The sequence below is a fragment of the Saccostrea cucullata genome, unplaced genomic scaffold, assembly GCF_032062105.1.
Source record: "Saccostrea cucullata isolate Sc308-1 unplaced genomic scaffold, CSIRO_AGI_Scuc_v1 ctg479, whole genome shotgun sequence".
Classification (NCBI taxonomy): Eukaryota; Metazoa; Mollusca; class Bivalvia; order Ostreida; family Ostreidae; genus Saccostrea; species Saccostrea cuccullata.
Genome location: NW_026923428.1, coordinates 104,490 through 125,143, shown reverse-complemented (window position 1 = coordinate 125,143; position 20,654 = coordinate 104,490). Strand labels below are relative to the sequence as shown.

Here is a 20,654-nt window from a genome sequence, read left to right as displayed (position 1 = left end):
GTGCCAGAATTTTTAAATTTTAATTCTAAAAAATTATACTTAATTTATACATGCTTTCAAGTTCAATCCAAATCCATAATTTCAGATTCAAACATATACACTAACATAAAAATGAATTCAAATGATTTCAAAATAAGCATTTTTGGCTGTAGAGTAATGTTATGTATAGGGTATTTACAGCTGCTCTCATTCATCCTTATTACTGTCGTCCTTACCGCCGTCATTATACCATTCTCCTTGGCCCACTCGAGTTTCTCTACCTCCACATACTTGTCAACGACCTCCTCACTCTTTTAAACATCACGTAAATAGTTCAAATTTAGACGGGGCATTTAACATGCCATTGATATTCAGGGTTACTACGGTCAAGGGCATTGTGAGTTGTTTTTAGGGACAGGCCGGTATTTACAGAACAGGGGAATTTAGACACCTGGCTCCGGGATCATGAAACTGTCTTAAATCTAAAGTCAGACTTAACTCCAAAAATTTGCACTTAAAATTTAAGATTGATCTTAAAGTGGATCACAAAAAAATGACTTAGAGTTAAGACTAGAATTTTGTCTTAAATTTTAAGACTGCCTATGGGCAGTCTTTATTTTTTAAGATCAATCTTACGTTCTATCAAAATGGCCGCTCTTGTTGGGTTTTTGAGACGAACAAACCATGAAAATCGCCAAAGAAGACGTCTCCCTCGTCCTCGGGTGTTCAGAGATAGGCTTGACCCCCTTGGTATGCATACAGAAGAAGAATTATTTGAGAGGTATCGGTTTAGACGACCTACTATCATATTTATCCATAATCTGGTGAATGGGATCGTAGAGCATCACACCAAGAGGTCTTTGGCACTTCCAGGGATACTCCAGCTTCTAATTTTCCTCCGGTTCGTGGCCACGGGTGCTTTTCATCAAGTTGTAGGCGACACCGTCCATGTGTCGAAATCCACTGCGGGGCGATGCATAAGGAGAGTAGCCTCAGCACTTCTGTCCATTGCTGCAGCTTTTATCAGTTTCCCCACAGGACAAGATGCTACCAATGTCAAAAGAAAATTCCATGCTATCGCAGGTAAGAATCGAGGACAACTTTCACTTCATCCGTTCGTGACCTTCACATTGAAAACACATCAACACGTTTCGGTCTATAAGCTTTTCGGTTCAAACTTTTCGACCCCAATCAAAGTTCACTTTTTAAAAGGGATTTATGGGTTTCCTACGTCTTAAAATAAGAAAATAAATAAAAATCTCTTGCAATTTTTTATTATCATTATATTATGTTTTGATGATTTTGTATTGTTACTAAATTACATACAAGGGCATATCAGACAGAAAATAGGGGGGGGGGGGTAACATCAAAATAACACATATTGTACATTAAAATCCTAACTTTTTTTTTTACATTTCATAATTTTACTGTCATGTTCATTTTATTATTTTTGGTACATTATCTTCATAATTATACTCTTTCAATTGTATAATTCTTAAAATTTAAAAAGGTAAAAAATAATTAATTAAAGTTTAATTAACTAAAAAATAAAAATAGAAAACTGAGGGAAATATTATTCTTTGAAACTTGTAGGGTTCCCTGGTGTGTTGGGGTGTGTTGATGGTACTTTTATTCGCATCCAAACTCCTACTGAAAATGAGCCCGATTACATCAACAGAAAAGGATATCATTCTTTAAATGTCATGGTAATGATTTTTTTTAATTTGATTGAAGATGGTTTCATATCAAAGGAGGTAAATAAGTTTTCAATGATATAAATTAATTAAGATATAATAAGGTATGCAACAAATCTACTTATACTCTGTATGTATTACATTGATTTTTAAAGAGAAATAATATATTTTGAAAAAATGGCAAATGAAAACAACTATTTCAAACATATTTCAGATGACCTGTGATGCCAACTTCATTATAACAAACTGTGTTGCAAAATGGCCAGGATCCTGCCATGATTCAAGAGTCTTTCGAGAAAGTGTTCTCTGTCAGCAGTTTGAGAATGGTAAATATTCCATGCAATTAATTACATTTTTAAAGCTAAGGCAATCATTTATTACATATACTTAGGCCATTCCAAGTTTTTTCTCTGTTTAGCGTCCACACATCTTTCAAAAACCTACCTACCTATTCGCAAAATACAAACAAGCCAAAACATAAAACACAGGCTTAAAAGTCATTATCAATAAAATGACGCTCTTCAAATGATTTGATCTAAATAAACAGCTTTAAAAGAAGAAATATCTATTCTTAAGCAAAAACAAGGGATTAAATGCTTTAAATTCACCCAATATAACTTACTGTACAGAATATTTTGGAGAAATTGACAAAATAAAAAAAAATCAACTAAATTAATCAATTTCAGGACCCCCTGATGTTGTGTGTTTTTTCTTATATGAGGTGTCAAAAACCAATGGGCATGCGGTTGCTACTCATAGAAAAAACTTGAAATTGCCTTATATATATATATATATAAGTAATAAATACTATTACAGTATTTTTGCATATGGAATATGTGACTGACATCACAATAGCTGTATCAGTCCTGCAGGGCTGATATGGATTTGTGGGGCTGATACAGATCAATATCACACCCTAGTAAATAAACATAAATGACCTTGTGACCTTGACTGTGGCCTACATGCTAAAATTAATTTTTTTGTCTGCAAACTTAAACTTTGATGAGAGGTATAGACTTCATATTTTGTATGCATACTCCACTAATTAAGCTCTTTCAAATGACATCAAGGTAAATGACCTTTTGTGACCTTGACTGTGACCTATATGTGTAAAATAGCTTTTTCATACCTTAGCAATAACTTTTAAGCCATTTGAGATAGAGACTGCATATTTAGATCACATTCTCCACTAATCAAGTTATTTCAAATGACACCAAGGTCAATGACCTTATGACCTTGACTGTGACCTATATGCTAAAAATAGCCATTTTTGAACTTTGTTGCCGCCGGGCGCATTACTTTCAAAAACATCTTTTTTTAATATAATTTTCTTAATCTTTCAGGTCAGCATAATGGTATACTTTTGGGGGACTCCGGGTACCCCTGCCGGACATACCTTATGACGCCTTATAACAATACCAATGATGTCAGATACAGAGAGCGTTACAACAGTGCATTGTGCAGAACAAGAGTCATTATAGAGCAAACTTTTGGTATATTGAAAAGAAGATTCCCTTGCCTGTCCGTTACCCTGAGAACAAACCCAGATAGAGCCTGTCAATACGTGGTTGCATGTGTTGTTCTACACAACATAGGGATCATGAGGCAAGACATTGTGTCTGTCGACCCAGCTGACCTCACCATAGCCGGCCCAGATGTAGACAACATTATGATTAACCAAGGTAACAACAATGGCTTTGGATTCAGGGAGATAATTGCCAGACAGTGTTTTGATCATTGACATTTCAGGCCTTGCTCTTGTTAAGTTATGAGAAACCAGTGCAAAATTTTTAACTTTTTCAATTCTTACATAATTTATGCAACCATCAATACAAAACATCAGTGTAATTTATGGATTTAGATTACTGTTTGAAATTTCAATATTTTTCTCCAGTATCAGTTAAATCATCTGCATGCACCTGTAAATGCACTGTTGTATCACTCTCTGTACCTAGTACATGTACATCATTGGTATTGTTTTCTATGATTTAAATTAAGAAAATTAATATACATATTATATTATACTATAGAGTGTAGATTACAATATATTCCTGTGTTATATTACTAGTATAATCATTCTAAGTAACGCACATTCTGTCTGATTTTGCAATTATTACAACTGTTAGTATATTGAAATATTTACCTTTATTTTGACATTTACATGTAGCTATAATAAGGAAAATTCATTTTTGTGTGGTACCTACTTTTACTAATTTAAGATTTGTTTATGAACACTCATGTTGCCTAGCTCATTAAGCTGCTAAAGGCTGAAATTCAAGTTTTTCAAAAGTAAGTGAAACTCAAAGGTCAAGGTGCTTGTCAAAAATAATTCATAATACATTTGTGAATCATAAAAGCCATTAGTCTGGGCCCCACTCTGCAGGTGCCCTGTAGTGGTCAGTCTGTTTGTCCGCCCATCCATCTGTCTGTCTGAGATCTCTTATATAGAGCATATCTTCTTTCTCCTTGGCCTAATCTGGCTCTTACTTAGGAAAAATCTTTAAAAATCTTCTTCTCAAGAACCACTGGGCCAGGAAAGATGAAACCCATGTGGAATCATCCTCAGGTAGTGTAGATTCAAGTTTGTTCAATTCATGACCCCCGGATGTAGGGTTGGGCCAAATTGCCGATAAAAGTTTTACATAAGAATATATAGGGAAAGCTGTTAAAATCGTCATTTCAAGTGCTTCAAAGCCATGCTTAGTGATATTTATAGGGAATCATCCTCAGGTAGTGTAGATTTTAGTTTGTTCAAATCATAACCCCCTGGGGGGTTAAAGTTCAACCCCCCCCCCAAGTAAACTTTCAGTTCTGATCTGCTGTATGCTTTTTTCAATTGCTCAGGTGAGCAATGTGGCCCCTAAGCCTCTTGTTTTTTTTGGGGGGGGGGGTTAGTCTTTTAGAGAAAAGATACTTAAAAATAAATAAATAAAATAACAAATTTATTGCAATTTAAATAACAATAATAATGTGATTGCACAACTTTCCTCATTCACATTAACAATGAAGTACAATATCAACTACAAACAAATGACACTTGAAAGAAATAATGTTAAATTACTATGTAAAAATTTCCATTCTCATGAAATTATTATAATAATTATATCTTGCACATTGAACTGTTAATATTAATTATGAAAAAAGTTGGCACTGTAATCATTTTGGTTTTTCATTTATATGAAACCTATTAGTTTGCAAATTTTATCCTTCATTAAGTTGTGCCTTAATTTCAAAACAGGTATATTCTTAAACAGTTTCTAAATGGATGATGAAATTGATAATTCAATGTACAATTTTAACATGCACTAAATGCATTTTTTTTATATTTCATATTTCAACTGCATAAAATGTACTATATTTTAAATTCCAATAAGATTTTGTTTTTAATTCAGTTCAATTTTTGAGCACATGCATCATTATGGATTACTGTGTAAAGGGAAACAACTATTGATTTCAAAATGAGAAAGGTTTTGTAATGTTAATCTGAAGCACCAAACATGTATGTTTTTTACATAACCTAAAGCATCACCACTGTCATATTTCAGACAGAAAATAATATAGAAAGATGTTCAAATAATAAATATATTTATAGATATATACAACAGTTCATTAAAGAATTTAAAGCTTATATATAATTATTCAATGTTCCTATTTGTTTCTGACATATGTACAGTAATATGAAATTGTACTCTAGGTGATACATGTAATAACTTGTATATATTTTAATATTTGTGTTAAAAACAACAACATTCAGAAAATTGAATATCACTATACAGATTAAAAAAATTGAAAGAGCAGAATATGATCTGAATGAATTATATTTATACACAATTGTACAACATCTCTAAATTAAAACAAAAAGGAAAATTGTGATTTATATTATTTGTTTGTCAATGATATCAATGCTCAATGAAGAATTTTAGAAAACATTGAATATGTCTTATTGTTCTTTTTAAACTTCAATACATAATTACTTGATTAAAAACTGAATTGATATAACATGGCTTATTGTATAAGACTCAGTTTTTCTTTCCATTTAATAGAAGCAAATTTTAAAGAAAATGGTCAAGAAAAACAAAAACATATATGTCATAGATACTAAACAGTTTGAACAAACACATTGGACTGAAACAAGTCATATGCAACAAGCATTACCTGAATATTACAATGCAGCATGTGATGGATTTAGTATTCCGTGTACAATTTGTCTGTAACCAAATCCAAAAAAGTACAAAGTATTTATAGTATTGAAACACCAGAGATAGAAATGCATATATTATAAAGATGAATGATAAAGATACATGTAGTTCTCTACAAAACTTTTACAATTTTTTACTGCAGATGGCAAGGCATAAATAATTGAAAAATGCCATGAAAAGTTAAAGTATGCAAATATAAGCCACTATCATTAATAAATTAGGAACCCTCTATAACCTGCATACTAATGAGTTCAGATTATATTGTATATACTTTTATTCTTACCATCACATTTAATAAGGAAATTGTAGCTGCAGAACTGTAGCTCTCCGAAAAATATAATACTGCAGTTGTTATAACAGTTAAGTACTGTAACAGTAATACAATGCCACTTGCCAAAAATTTTATCAATATATTGATAGTAATGTGTTTAACAAATTTAATAATAAAAAAAAATATCCAAAGAAGAAAAAAAAGATTCAGTGAATTATAGTAAATGCATGTCAACATATTTATGAGATATACCATTTATAAGCATGTATCTATACAAATATCATAATGATGTCAGTTTGGAAATACACATACAGTATGAGAAAAATATATTGGATGGATGTTATCAATGTATGAAGAATACATTTTACATGCCAATATAAATTTAATTTGACCAGAGAGACACTTATAATTCAGCCAGAGGACCATGCAGAGAGAAAACATAAAATAAAAGTTATGTTTACAGATCTGATGGACGCCAGATAAATTGTGATCAGAAAACCTCTTAAAAATCAACTATGAGGTCACAACAAATGTTAATCAACACCCATGCAATACCCCTCCCATTACGGCAATACAATATTAAGCCAAATCAAGGCATGTGTCACTTCTTTGTTTGAAACACATGGATGTTAATTCATATGTTGTGATCTCAGGCACATTGCACATGCAAAACCTGTAGTTATTGCTATATATATTTCATAATATTTACATTTCATTCATAAAGTGTTCGAAATTGAAGGAGGGATTTTTCTCTTTAATTTTTAACATTACATGTTGTTTTTGAAGATGGACTAGCTGTTGTTGTTCCTTAATGAGCTTTCTTCTTTCTCTGATGTTAATGAGTTCTTCTTGAAGAAGCATTTCTGACGTTACTTTTAGTGGAAACTCTGTTGATGAAGTAGTAGATGTGGAGGGCAGAGGCTGTGTTTGTGGAAACATTAAATTTAAATGCTCAAGCTGAGTGGTCTCGCTGGTCAAATCAAATTCATGCAAGGCATGGTTGTCATCCAAGAAATCCACAACTGATTCTGAAAGAATGATTTTTTTTATTCAACTAATTTTGGCGTAATGCCCACAAATGTGCATGCCCCTGCTGTGGGAACATAGAAAATTTACATAAATTTTTGAATATATATTTTCAAATTCATATCTCATTTTCTTGTAATTAGTGTGAATTTTTGAATTCATAATTTTATTACATTACTGATGACTATCAACAAAAGTAAACCCTGTAAAATTCATCTTTTTTATATAATAAAATAGTTAACCATACACTAAATAAGATTCATAATAATAACGTCACTCAATATGCATTTAAAGCTATAATGTTCATTTCTTCATTACCAGCTGCAGTGTCTATTCCACTGGCAAGGCCACATAGACTCGGTCTCCCTTCTAAGTTGTCCAACAACAACTGCTCACTTGCATTCGGTGATGCTGGTTTTTTCCCTCCCCCTGTTTTAGGATTCAAAATGGCACTTCTTTTTTCTTTTGCTACAATTAATGACAATATAGATGTTAGATAAAATGGTGACATATATAAATCTTAAAATCTTTTGGGCATGCACTGCTATATAATCAACTGTATTTTAATTTTTACTTATAAGCCTAAATATTTTGTAAAAAAAAAAAAAAGTACATCTTATACTTGTTTTTTTTTTGTATATATACAAATTATCAGAAGAGTGTTATTTACCTTTCTGTTTGATGTTCTGGTATTTCTTTTTTATTTCATTCACATCTCTGCAAATTATTGTACTTCCACTATGGGGAAAAAAAACATGAATCTACTAGTTTTTAACAAAATTTGCTTTTTATTGCAGTTGTGGTTGATTTTTAATATTCCATTTCAATGATTTATAATGTACATTGCGATTGCTATTTATAGCTTTCGGGTTTCCCCTTTTGTAAATTCTGTTATTCTACTGTATATGCACTATTTAAAAATTTTGAGACTGTTGTATCTTGCATAAGATTAAAGATTAATAATCAGCTGTTATAATGCACAGTCCGAATTTCTTTTTTAGACTTTGCTAGTGCTTATTGGTTGTGTTGTCGTATGAAAACAACTAGGGCCTAGCCTACACTGTATACATAGGTCTAGCTGCATTGCTGATAGTAAGTTCAAACCCGTTGAAACTGCCACAGTCTAGTAATTTTTTTAAACACCATTGGTTTTCTTTTCAATATTGGAGATAAGTTTTCATCGAAGTTTTATTTTGTGGCATTGTATAATGATTTGGGGAAATATGTCAACACTTACGCATTGACTAGGTCAGTGACCTCTTTCCAGGCCTTTGACTTGTCTACTGTCGTCCTCCCTGGCCCGTCTAACTTTCCAAATAGTATCTTCTCCCGCTTTTGTACCTCTTCGATTAAAGTTATTTCGTCCCTGGGGTCCCAGTTTGATTTCCTCGACCTTTTCTTTGGAGTTTCAGGAACTTCGACATCCATTGCGCAATAGCGTTACTAATGTATGCAGACGAAAATATTGTATCTCCTAAACATTAGAGAGTTCCACATTTACCGTATACGCGCCAAACTCCACGTGAGTTGCTATGACCATTTCTTTTTATTTGACTAAGACGAATCTTAACAAAGTTTTTGTTAAGATCGTTTTGTGATCCATTTAAGTACTCGATCTTAACTAAGTCTAGATCTTAAAATAAAGACAAAATTCAGACTTTAATTTAAGACAGTTTCATGATCCCGGAGCCAGGTCTGACTCAAATAAAAATTTCGTTGAAAAGAAAACATGAATGAACTACCTAACAGATATAAATGAACAGACAAAAAGAACAAAATGAACATAACTTAAACACAAATTATAATAAAAGTAATTAAATAACACCAAGAAAAATTCCTTACACAGTGTTGGAAAGTTCAGGGACAGACCGAGTTGTTATCAGGGGGACTCACCACCGCCATAGTCCGTTCAAAGTTCGTTCATTACATAATGTTACTTACGATTAGCCTTACTGGGCGCGGCCGACCAAGGGCTCACCGGGTCATCTCGCGTTTATTCGGACACTTTCCTCTACCTCTGGACAGGTTGGAAACCTTAATTGTTCTTATCTGTGTCTATGGTCATCTGGTCCGCCCTGTTCGTATGGACACCTCAGTGTAACCCCCTGTGGTACACAGTTGGGTGCCACTCCAGATTTCCTCAATGAGGGAGTCGCCACCGGATTCCCCCTGCGTAGGAGAACCAACCAGGTCTTCCTGGCCTGACTGAGGGGTCAGCAGCTACTATCCCCCACCTCCGGGACTGTCGTGGTTCTCTATTAGGTTAAGGGAGTCCAATGAGGCAAGAAATCCTTCTCCCGAGACTTCAAAACAGTCTAATTGTCTGGAAATTTGCTAACAGTCTCCTCCTGGGGCTAACTAAGAACCCCAGGGGGTGTACCGTTATTCTTGGGGACACTCTGTTCCCCTCTAGCTTCGGGGTTTAGTCTTATTGTAACCCCAAAAATGGAGGCAATCGCCTCTCTAGTGGCCGACCCCCTCGCATTTAAAACATACAGTGGGGCCGACCCGGGACCACAAACAGACATTTGTAGCTGAACATGGAAGTGATGTACGGGATGTACAGCTGCTCCCCTTCATTCATCCTGATGATGGCGGTTCTCACTCCTGTCATCACACCATTTTCAGTCGCCAACTCCAGCTTCTCAACCTCTTCGTTTATGTCTATCGATCGCCTGACTTCCTCCTGTGACATCCACAGAGGATGCCAGTGGATCTGCACCGAAACCCTGTCACAGGCCTGGAGATACACCGTTGCCTTGTCCACATTTATCTGCCGGCCGTCAAGTGAGTTGACCGATTCTTGTGACTCAAAGGTTATGTACCAAGTATCGCTTTTCTCCATCTGCCTACCAGCCATGTCATCTATCTCCAGGAACTCTGTACACAGAGTTATATCGTCTCTCCTGATCATCCTGGACGAACCCTTTGAAATCTTGATCGTGTTGGCCATTAGCAAGTTCTAAGACATATCCTCGATCTCTAACATTCTGCAATATAACCTTAGAAAAACTTTAAGATTGTGATCGTATCTTTGCCAAAAGGCCGAGAAAAGATACCGATTTTCGGCTCCGAAGACTCTCTATACAATAAAAAATACACAATTCTTTAATGTTTATGCCTTGTTTCTTTTCTTTAATACTTCTTTATAAATCTCAGTGAGTAATAAAACCATTTTCCACTAAAAATAATTTTTTACATATATTTTAAAAAATTGATATTGACTTAAAAAAGAAACTAATAAATGATAACTTGAATGGTCAATTGGGGAGGGGTAACACGCCGTCATTGTCCTGTAACAAGGAAAGTTCACATTTGTCACTCAATGTCTAGCTGTGCCCTATCAGGGTCTGGGGGTTGCCTGTTTCGACCCCCTCTTTCACCAGAGTCGTCCTCCATGTCCTCGGGGACACCTCAGTGCTCCCCTCAACAAGGGACACCTCAGTGTCCCCCTGCCCGAGGGTCACCTCAGTGCCCCCCCTCGGGTAACTTCTCAACTGAGGGGGAGTCACCCGCAGACTTCTCCTGCCTAGGACCATCGTGGTCCTCCTGGTTGTCTGAGGGAGATTTGACATACGTCTCCTCTCCCTGGGGACCACTGCGGTCCTCCGCTTTGTCCGTGGAGGAGCTCCGGGGCTCCTCCCGAGTCTTACCGACAGCCTCTGACCTTGGCTTACCGACAGCCAGCTTACGGACCGCCGTAGCATACTTACGGGGCCTGTAAGGTCTGTGGCCACCTGCCATGAACTGGCACTCCTGCATCACGTGGCCGACCTGTTTGCACCTGAAATAGACCGGGGTTCTGCCAGCCACGGAATGTAGTACCCTATTCCCGTGGATTTTGCATATGTAAGGTATGTGAGCCTGGTCGCCCTCCCTCATGGAAAGGACGACCTCCTTCAACCCCGTAGCCACACCGTTGTCGATCACATGTCGTGTCGACTTGACTTCCCCGTAGGACGCCAGTACAGAGGCGACATCCTCATTTGGCTCCCATATAGGGAGCCAATGCACTCTCACATTAACTATAATCCTGTCGCAAACATCAAAGTAAAGTGTGATTTCGTCCTTAAAACTAGCAACTTCCCCGTCCAAACGGTCTTCGAATCGTGTCTCAGCGAAAGTCAAATACCATATGTTGTATTTTTCCATATCCCAGATGGCCAGTAGCTCAACTTTCTCGTCCAAAGTCTGCACAAAGCGGGAGTACATCCCGTCTACCAAACACGCCAACCTCCAGTTTACCTCTGAAACAAACATTTGACTTTCCATTTGATTGAGTTTGGTGTCGTCCATGATTAACGGACCTTCTGGCAAGATACTACACTTTGTTTCTTTTCCTAAATACTGTTTTGTAAATGTCAGTGAATAATTAAATCATTTCACATTTTTTTAGACGGGACATTTAAAAGCCCATTAATATTTAGCTTGGCGATTCTAATGGTCAATGTTATATAATAAAAAAGCGTATCAAAGTCTAACTCAGGTAGTGAACAGGTGTTGGGAACAGGTTTATACGACCCCCTCTAAACTGTGGACCACTCCCCAGTCGTTCTCCATGCCCTCAGGGGGTACCTTAGTGTCACCCGAGGCAGGGGTCGCCTCAATCCCCCCTGGCTGGGGGGCACCTTAGTGTCCCCCCGCCCAAGGGTCATCTCAGTGCCCCCCTTGGTATCAGATTCCCGGTGGAGGAGTCACCCTTGGACTCCTCCTGCCTACGACCACCGTGGTCCTCCTTATTGTCTGGGGGATATTTGTCTGACGTCTCCTCTCCCTGGAGACCACCGCAGTCCTTCGCTTTGTCGTCGTCGGAGCTCCGGTGCTCCTCCTGAGGCTTACTGACAGCCTCATTAGACTCAATCGAATCCGGCTTGCTAACAGGCGAAGCATGGGCCGCCATAGTGTAGCTACGGGGCCCATTGACCGGTGACACCTGAGGGCATGTATGGACACTCATGCCTTAGGTGTCCCACCTCTTCACACCGGAATGACGGCCTCCCTCATCCCCGTGGCCACACCGTTGTCGATGACGTGTTTGATGGATTTAAGGTCACCATAGTCCGACAGTACCTTGCCTACTTCATCGTTTGACTCCCAGGTCGGGAGCCAATGCACGCGGACAGTCGCAAAGATCCGGTCACATGCAAGGTTAAGTCACTAACCTTCACTGTTTCTCCGTCAAGCTGGTCCACGATGTGAGGGCCCGCATACGTAACAAACCAGGTGTTGGCCTTTTCCATTTGCCAGACAGCCAGGATCGTGATTTGGTCGTCAACCTTGCGTAAAAAGCGTAGTAACTCCCGTCTATCAAACGAATTCACCGATGAATGAGGACCCTGCAAAAAAATCTTGACAGTTCTTTCCATAAAATTGAGCTGAGTATCCTCCATGAAGCTTAAACCTACTAGCAAGATCAGATACATAATACAATATATACATAATACAATAGCAAATAAATATGAAATAATAATATATTACTTTGTAACAAAGTATAATATAAACAATTTGATAGAAACAACGTTACACATACTGACCTACATGAGCTACAACACAGAAAAACATGAATGAGACAAAAAAACCGCATCGTCGCAGACCACGGGTTTTGAGTCCGCAAGCTTCCTCATACCCGTGGTTGTTTGATCGACATTTTGCTTGTTTTTCGTGAATCATGCATAAACCTGGAAAGCCAATCAAATTTCGTCTGAGCAAAATTTTACTCGGCTCTCCTGAAAATTTCCAACCAATTACATAACACCTTTCAAATGATATTCGGCACTCTCTATCTGCCACACTACCAAGATGGTAACCTGGTCGTCGATCTTCCTAAGAATCTCGGCAAATCCCTTCTACCGAATGAATTTATAGATGCCCGTGGCCCCTGCAATTAAACCTTTACAGTCCTTTCCATTTCTTTGACTGCATGTGTATCCTCCATAATGGATGTATCACAGACCTTATTAGGGGACACCTCAGTGTTCCCCTGCCAAAGGGTCTACTCAGTGCCCCCCTTGGGTGACTGTTCCACTGAAGAGGAGTCACCCGTGGACTCCTCCTGCTGAGGACCACCGTAGTCCTCTTAATTATTCGGGGGGAGTCGACCTGAACCGACTCTCCCTGGGCACCACCGCGGTCCTTACCCTTGTCCGTGGGAGAGCTCCGGGGCTTCACCCGAGGCTTACTAAAGGCCTCCCCAGCCATTTTGGCCGGTTTACCGACAGCCGTGGATCTTACTGCTGTAGCATAACTTCCATAACTACGTGGCTGATACGTGTGGCTAGTTGCCATATACTGACAATCCTGTCTTAGGTGGCCAATTTGATTTCATTTAAAACATATAGGTGCCTTACCAGGCACTGAGAATAGACATTTATTGTCATGTATTTGTGTTATGTACGGGATATGAGTTTGGTCGCCCTCCCTCACGGAGAGGACAACTCCCTCACACCCGTGGCCAAACCGTTCTCACTCAGGTGCCGATTCGACTTGATCTCCCCGTAGGAGCCCAGAGCCTTGGATACGTCTTCACAAAGCTTCCAAATTGGTAACCAATTGACACGCACAGTAACAGTAATGCGGTCACACGCATTAAGATACAGGGTGAGGCCTTCAACTTGAACCACTTCTCCGTCTTGACAATCTACAATGTTAGTGTGCGTAAATGTCACGTACCAAGTATTGGCCCGTTCCACATCATGAATTTCAACATTTACTCGGCACTCAGGGCCAATGAGCAGTGAGGCATCTTTATCCTGCCAAGGCCTGCCGCTGACACGGGGCCTCGGTTTTTAAGGTCTCATTCAAAGGACCCGCAACTTTCACTTCAAAGTGCCGAATGCATGGCGAAGGAACATTTGCTACTCATTTTTTATCGACTTAGTTCAGTCGCGGCCGAGATACGAACTCACGACCTCCCGATCACGGAGGGAGCGCTCTACCGACTGAGCTACCGTGAAGGGTGCAAAGTTTTGAAGAAGAATTTTTTCGTATGAATGAAAACTGAAAATTTACCTGTAGTAATGTAGCAAATTAACAGTACAATGTATAAAGCAATATAATAAAATAGCACCAATCTTTATACAATAGCTATGAACGTAATAATGTTTAATAATAATATTTGAAGTATAACATTAATAAATACATACAAAAACTCACTAAACCAGGAGAAGTCAAATTAGCTATCGACACTCTATAGATTGTCGCAAGTCTGGGGGCAGGCCATGGTCATTGCGGGGGGGAGGGGTAACACATCATCATTGTCCTTTAAACGTTCATTAACTGTTCCTCTGGGCACCGGATGGCTCACAGTCCGGATCCTGGGGGATTGCCGCTTTTACCCCTTACTCGCAGTGGTGAAACCGTCCATCTCAATGTCCTCAGTGGGCTCCTCCGAGTCCCCTGGACTGCGGGGGCACTTCAGTGCCTACCGTACTAGGGGATACGTCAGTATCTTCCGTGTTGGGGGCCACCTCATTGCCAACACCTCAGTGCCCCCCGCGGCAGGGTCTGTAGGAGAGTCACCCGCCGACTACTCCTTCTAAAAACCACTGGGTCCTCCTGGGGCGACTTCGATTCATACCCGAGTATTAACTCTTGGTTGACGTCTTATGACCGGATCTTTACACAAACATGTGTTTTTCAAGCGAACTCATATGAGTTTGAAAATAAAATAAATTTCCTCTATGAGTTTTAACAGGCGGTCAAATAGGTCCATTTTGACATCATCTGTTGAGTTAATTTTTTCTGTAGCTTTTGCTGCAGTTAAAATGTATTTCTATTTTAGCTCTGAATTTTTTTGGTTTCGAATTTGAATTTATGTCTCTTTTGTTATCGGGCCGTAAGCCTGAAAAATCTAATCAAATAAGCATATATTCATATAAATTATAAAGCGTTCATGTAGAAAGTGCGTTTCGAAGCTTGCTTTCAAGGATAAGCGATGCTAAACATAATATTTAGTAAAAAAAATAATTCCTACGTTCGGGTTTTTCTTTCGACGCCGCCATATCGAAACTCTAGTAATCCTACTGTATGGCTGGGTTAGCTTGGGTAGGGTTCATAAGGTCATATGACGTATTTTGAGTAGTAACTATGGTCGTTCGATTGAAACTCAAGTAACTCGAGTACGTACTCGGGTACCAACCGAAGTCGCCCCTGGTTCTCCGGGGCAGAGTCGACCTGAGCCGACTCTCCCTGGGGACCGCCTCGGTCCTCATTTTTCTCACTGGAGGAGCTCCGGGGCTCCTCCCGAGATCTACCAACAGCCTCGCTTGGCCTGCTAACAGCCCTGCTCTGGACAGCAGAAGCAAAGCTCCGCTGCCCAGAACCTCTCCCCCAAGAACACTCACCCCGGACATGCCCCACATCATGGCATTTAAAGCAGACCGGTGGGCGTTCTGGTATCACAAACAAACATTTATGTCCATGAATTTTGCTCTCATACGGGAAAGCCCTCTGTTCGCCCTCTCTCATCTGTATCACCGCTTCCCTGACTTCAGTGATAACCCATCCTCCGTCTGATGACGTATCCTGACTACCTCTCCATATACCTCCATGGCCTTAGCGAGGTCTGTGGTATTAGAAACTTTGATCGACAAAAAAAACGAAATCGGAAAAATAGAGAGAGAAATCGTAAGGCGTATTTTGGACGCTAATTTCGTAAGACTTACGCCAAAATCGTATGGGTTGGCAGCCCTGTAGCTGGAGACAAATCCTTGTCTTTCTGGAGGTTGATGGTCTCATCGGGGACTACATGGACCAATGTTGTTATTACACTTGGCATAGACTTGTAGCCTGTCTCAAAATGCCACTTCCTTTCAATAACCTTTTATTAAAATTAAAAGAAAATTGTATTTTAGACAATCATGTTGCGACAACATTTTCGTTTATTAGCGTGAACATCGATTCATTTCACACTAAAGACAACCAGTTTAGGAACTAGTTTATTCAAGAAAGGACTAAACGAAGGAATTTTGAGCGCAATGTTGTCTAACCTGATTATTATTATCAATAAAAATGAAGGTATCCCCGTAGTAAGATGTCATTATAATAAAACTTCCGCTGGTTGAAGGCAACTTTACTCATGGAGGATTAAATCCTCCTACCAATGCAATTGCTTATTCTTGATAGGCCCTTCTCTTTAAATTAACCCTTTCGATGGCCTTTAATAGATCCTCGCAAGAAATACTTGCAGTAGATGATATTGATGATGGTTCTGTTTATAAATCAAATAATAATCATATCAAAATAAGTAACACCCTGAATTTTTTTTTTTTTTTTTTTGAATAAAAAAATGCACTTTATACAAAACTGAAAATATTGTGTAGCATTTACTTACTTTCCATTAATTTTTTTCCGCATACTCGGTGCATCCTTCGCATATATAGACAGATTTATCTGTCAGAGCCCCGCATCCAATAAGACTTCTTATGACATCAACTTTTACTTTCCTTGTATCAACCCGGTGGATACGATTTCATGAATCGTGCACGTTAGTGCAAAATTCTTCATGCCTCATGCAACTGCATATTTTCCGTTTCGGAGGCATTGTCTTAACAAAGAATAAAGAAATTATATAAATTATAAAATAGATGATACTATAATTCAGAAATAAGCATGGTGAAAATAAGCTACTATATACGTCTGTGGATTTATATATAGTACGTGTTTTATAAGAGGCAAACTTAATATCGAGCAGGTAAAAAATTCTACATGTACATAATAGTATATGCTTTAGTTAGAGAAAAATTATAATTAGATTATTTAACAGAATCCAGATCGTACAGATTGGACAATTCTTGTAGATGTGGGTGTGGTCAATATTCAAATTTATGCAGGCGATGGAGCCAAATGGAAATTTAGTAACCAGTGGTTAACAAAGACCCGTATTTAATAGTACCACATTATAAAGACTTTTTGCTACCATTTCTATTTGTGATGTTGTTATATCACTTGATTGGGATTTCTAAGCAGAATCCAGGATATCAAAATTGTGAATTTTATGGCCCCAGTGTCAGGGGTTCTATAGTCAGAAAAATCTGAAGTTTTCCTGGCTTTTTTACCAATTTGATATTTAACATGCCAGGAAAACGTCAGAATCGGCGCCATTACGAAATTAATTTACAAGTTAAATACTGATGAACATTTCAAGAAATATAAAAGTAACATTTTATACACAAACTGTTTAATTATAGACGAAATTTCAATGCTATCATGCCCCGTGGGGACCCGGGTTAGAATAGGTCCTCAGTACCCCCTTGCTTGTCGTATAAGGCGACTAAATGGGGCGGTCCTTCGGATGAGACCGTATAAACCGAGGCCCCGTGTCACAGCAGGTGTGGCACGATAAAGATCCCTCCCTGCTCAAAGGCTGTAAGAGCCGAGCATAGGCCTAAATTTGCAGCCCTTCACCGGCAATGGTGACGTTTCAATTTCAGTGAAATATTCTGGATAGGGACGTTAAACAGTATACAATCAATCATGCTGTCATGGAAGCTTTTTGATCAAACTGAATGTATTTGTAGAAATATTGTACAAAGTAATATTGTATTTGGCGGTTTTCAAGTAATTGCAAGCGGTGACTTTTTTCAACTGACAACTGTCCCAGATTATCTGAAAAATGATGCAGGGGAATTTTGGTTTAAGTCAAGAGTTTTTGCTAAAATTTTTGGCCATAAGTATATTTTGAAAGATGTTTTACGCCAACACCAGTCTGATTTTATAAATTCAATCAATGAAATTTCTAGTGGGGAGGGGGGGGGGGGTTACCGAGGGAGACCCATGATTTACTGTGTAGACTAGGTCGCCCCTTACCTCCAGGTCATGAGCCAATTCGGTTGTTTGCCCGAAATTTTTATGTATAATGCCATGAAACTAATGGACTTGGATGCGGATGAAATTGTCTATAATGCAATATCTGAATCAAGAGTCTCAAATGCTAATTTATTGCGCATTTTCTGGCATTGTTGGGGTAAATGTGTTCATCGCACAATTTTTGATGAATTCTGAATCTGTTTGTACAGTCCCACTGGTAAGCATCCACCCACATTTTCCAAATTATAAAATGGCCATTAACTGTGAGAAGTCTTTCATGACTGGTTAGGAAACCACTGCTTAAAACACTGTTCCTTATTTGTTTCATCAAGTGGGATGGGTCCATCAAAAATATCATTGTCCGGGTTGGGTTTTTATAACATTTAGCTATCATTTTATTCTCAGATGTATTGTTATCAGGGAAGTGCATTTAAATAAATGCCCGGTTATTAGCTGATCCATCCAGGCTAGAGTAAAGAGGTTTGAATCCCCATGTATATAATGCATCAACACAGGTCCAAAATGTATGAAAAATATCAGCAGGCGGTGCCTGTGTGTTTGGAAAATTTGCGAAAGGCCATCTGAATCCTGTGAATACAGTTAAAACAAATTGTAAAACATGATTGGCTAATTCATAACCAGTATTTCATTATTTAATAATTGCATTTGTTTAACAGAATCCCCACTGTCTGCAAGGCCTATAAACATGGTTTCATTTTTAGAGTATACGATTTGCAGATCCTCCTGTATTATCATTTCATCGAGGATCAAACCACCATAATACCCTGTCACTTTTACGTTTTGGGAGTTAGCTCATTACTCATCCATCCCATCATTCCATTAGTTTTACCATAATTAGGTGTGATTGCTTTTGTCAAAAGTGTGCGTTTTCTGTACATAACCCACACTTTTCTGTAACTCCGTCCATCGAGTCGGGACAAAAGAACTATTAACAAAACGATCATGCACGGTTTTTAAATGAAACAACCATATGGGCTTTTCATATCAAATTAGGAGAATAAAAAGGTGTAGAATTTTTCAATAGCATACAGCATTTTGTAATAAATAACAGTTAAAAACGGCTATTAATACTTTAACTTTAGTTAAAAGTGAAGAAAAAAAAACAGAAATCGCTTGATTTAATTTTAAACATTTTTTAAATAGTGTAATGACAAGGGTGACGTTAGCTTAGTAGATTCCAATATATCGTTCTTTTGATAACCGACAAAGGAAACTTGCACGGTACAGACTTGACGTATAAACAAGTGTACACTACTGCACATGTACTTAAATAACCTTTTCGATTGTGGATCTAGCCGATCAAAGATCTAAATTTTCATTAAATTGAAATATACATATAACTTCAAACAAACATTCCAATCAACGTACCACTGTGCACGGCAAAGTTTGTATCAGGTTTACAAAAATTTAAGTTAAACCAAGTTCGTGATAAATTTTTTATTTACTGGTATGTAATTTTCACGATTTATTTTACGAGAAAAAATATCAAATTAACATATATCATTGAAACCAAACTCGTTATTTTTTCAATTACGTAAATCAAACTTTTTTAAACGGGCCTAGATATGTTAAATTTTTATATCGCTTGCGTGGCCCAGTGGTTTAAGCGCCTGCCCTAGAGTCACGAAGTAAGGAGTTGAATCCCACAGTGGGACGTGGAGACCAATAAAGTAAAAACAGAGGTCCCGTGCCGCAGAGGGTGTTGACAGGAAGATCTCGCACTGCTCAATGACCCGGAGTGCCGAGTATAGGGCAAAATTTGAAAAGTATTGTATACACTTACCCTATATTCGATGGACGTGGTCAGAAGGACACGAAGGTGCGTAAAATCATATAAAATCCAAATGCATCTTTGAAACCAAACACTTAATGTTTCATCACGCGAATCAGTCCGACCGATTCCTTAGCTGACTTACATATGAATGATTTTTGAAAACTATGGTACAAGTCATTTACCACATATCACACTGTTGATTATTTGTAGATACCCGATGGGCGTGTTCATAATGACAACTCGGGAGCTATGCTCCCTCGTGTCATTATGACCACGCTCATCGGGTATCTACACATAAACAACAGTATGATATGGGGCAACTAGTCTACTATATATCCAAGGTCTTTGATGAACTGCATTTTTGTATCTTTGCAATTAAGATTCACATGGCAAGTTTAACCAATCATTCTGCGTTAAATCTCGGTAGGCTGCTGGATTTCTCTTATACGGACTTAATGCCATGCATATGACATCTTTGTCCCTCCTCATTCCATTTTGCATTTGAAGCAATTATTTGAGATAGCATTAAAATTAACTGATTGATTTCTCTTCAAATTTGGAGCCAGTACTTTCAATTTTTCCAAAGTTTTTCCTCTGAAATTACATGTAGGCATATATTTTCTTTATCAGGCATTTTTATTTCGCAGTAGTAGTTTTTGTTTTTAAAAATGGTTGTCATTTTTCACATTTTGATGATATTGAGTCTAATTGATTAAAATGCATGAAGTCTTTGTATCGCAAAATTGTCATTGTTTTACCATCTTGTTTAAAAATCTCTTTGGTTCAGTTTGGAATATTTGCAAATTTGTTTTCATCCATTGATATATTATAACCTTGACATAGAAAAATTACTGTCATGCTTTGAAATAATGCAGAAATAGAGG

The 20,654-nt window shown here is 37.9% G+C and overlaps 2 protein-coding genes across 2 annotated transcripts; one reads left to right on the top strand and one right to left on the bottom strand.

Annotated features, from left to right (window-relative positions):
- Nucleotides 1-626: 626 nt before the first annotated feature.
- Nucleotides 627-3,605, top strand: LOC134263955 (putative nuclease HARBI1). Its single transcript, XM_062746301.1, has 4 exons — nt 627-1,062; nt 1,573-1,685; nt 1,888-1,999; nt 3,017-3,605. Exons 1-4 carry the CDS (start codon nt 627-629, stop codon nt 3,412-3,414), a joined length of 1,059 nt encoding a protein of 352 aa, XP_062602285.1. The 3' UTR covers nt 3,415-3,605.
- A 2,888-nt stretch (nt 3,606-6,493) lies between these two features.
- On the bottom strand, nt 6,494-8,793 carry LOC134263954 (myb/SANT-like DNA-binding domain-containing protein 4). The gene is made up of 4 exons (XM_062746300.1): nt 8,407-8,793; nt 7,840-7,907; nt 7,488-7,637; nt 6,494-7,171 (listed from the first exon to the last, which is right to left on the bottom strand). Exons 1-4 carry the CDS (start codon nt 8,595-8,597, stop codon nt 6,849-6,851), a joined length of 732 nt encoding a protein of 243 aa, XP_062602284.1. The 5' UTR covers nt 8,598-8,793; the 3' UTR covers nt 6,494-6,848.
- Nucleotides 8,794-20,654: the final 11,861 nt, after the last annotated feature.

What these genes read in the sequence shown, in the direction of transcription:
- LOC134263954 (XM_062746300.1), bottom strand. Translation starts at nt 8,597, where the DNA reads ATGGATGTCGAAGTTCCTGAAACTCCAAAGAAAAGGTCGAGGAAATCA. An exon ending in GTCACTGACCTAGTCAATGC is followed by an intron (nt 7,908 to 8,406) that starts GTAAGTGTTGAC and finishes TTTTCCCCATAG; the next exon opens with TGGAAGTACAATAATTTGCA. An exon ending in TGGAATAGACACTGCAGCTG is followed by an intron (nt 7,172 to 7,487) that starts GTAATGAAGAAA and finishes TCATTCTTTCAG; the next exon opens with AATCAGTTGTGGATTTCTTG.
- LOC134263955 (XM_062746301.1), top strand. Translation starts at nt 627, where the DNA reads ATGGCCGCTCTTGTTGGGTTTTTGAGACGAACAAACCATGAAAATCGC. An exon ending in AAAATTCCATGCTATCGCAG is followed by an intron (nt 1,063 to 1,572) that starts GTAAGAATCGAG and finishes TGAAACTTGTAG; the next exon opens with GGTTCCCTGGTGTGTTGGGG. An exon ending in CTGTCAGCAGTTTGAGAATG is followed by an intron (nt 2,000 to 3,016) that starts GTAAATATTCCA and finishes TTAATCTTTCAG; the next exon opens with GTCAGCATAATGGTATACTT.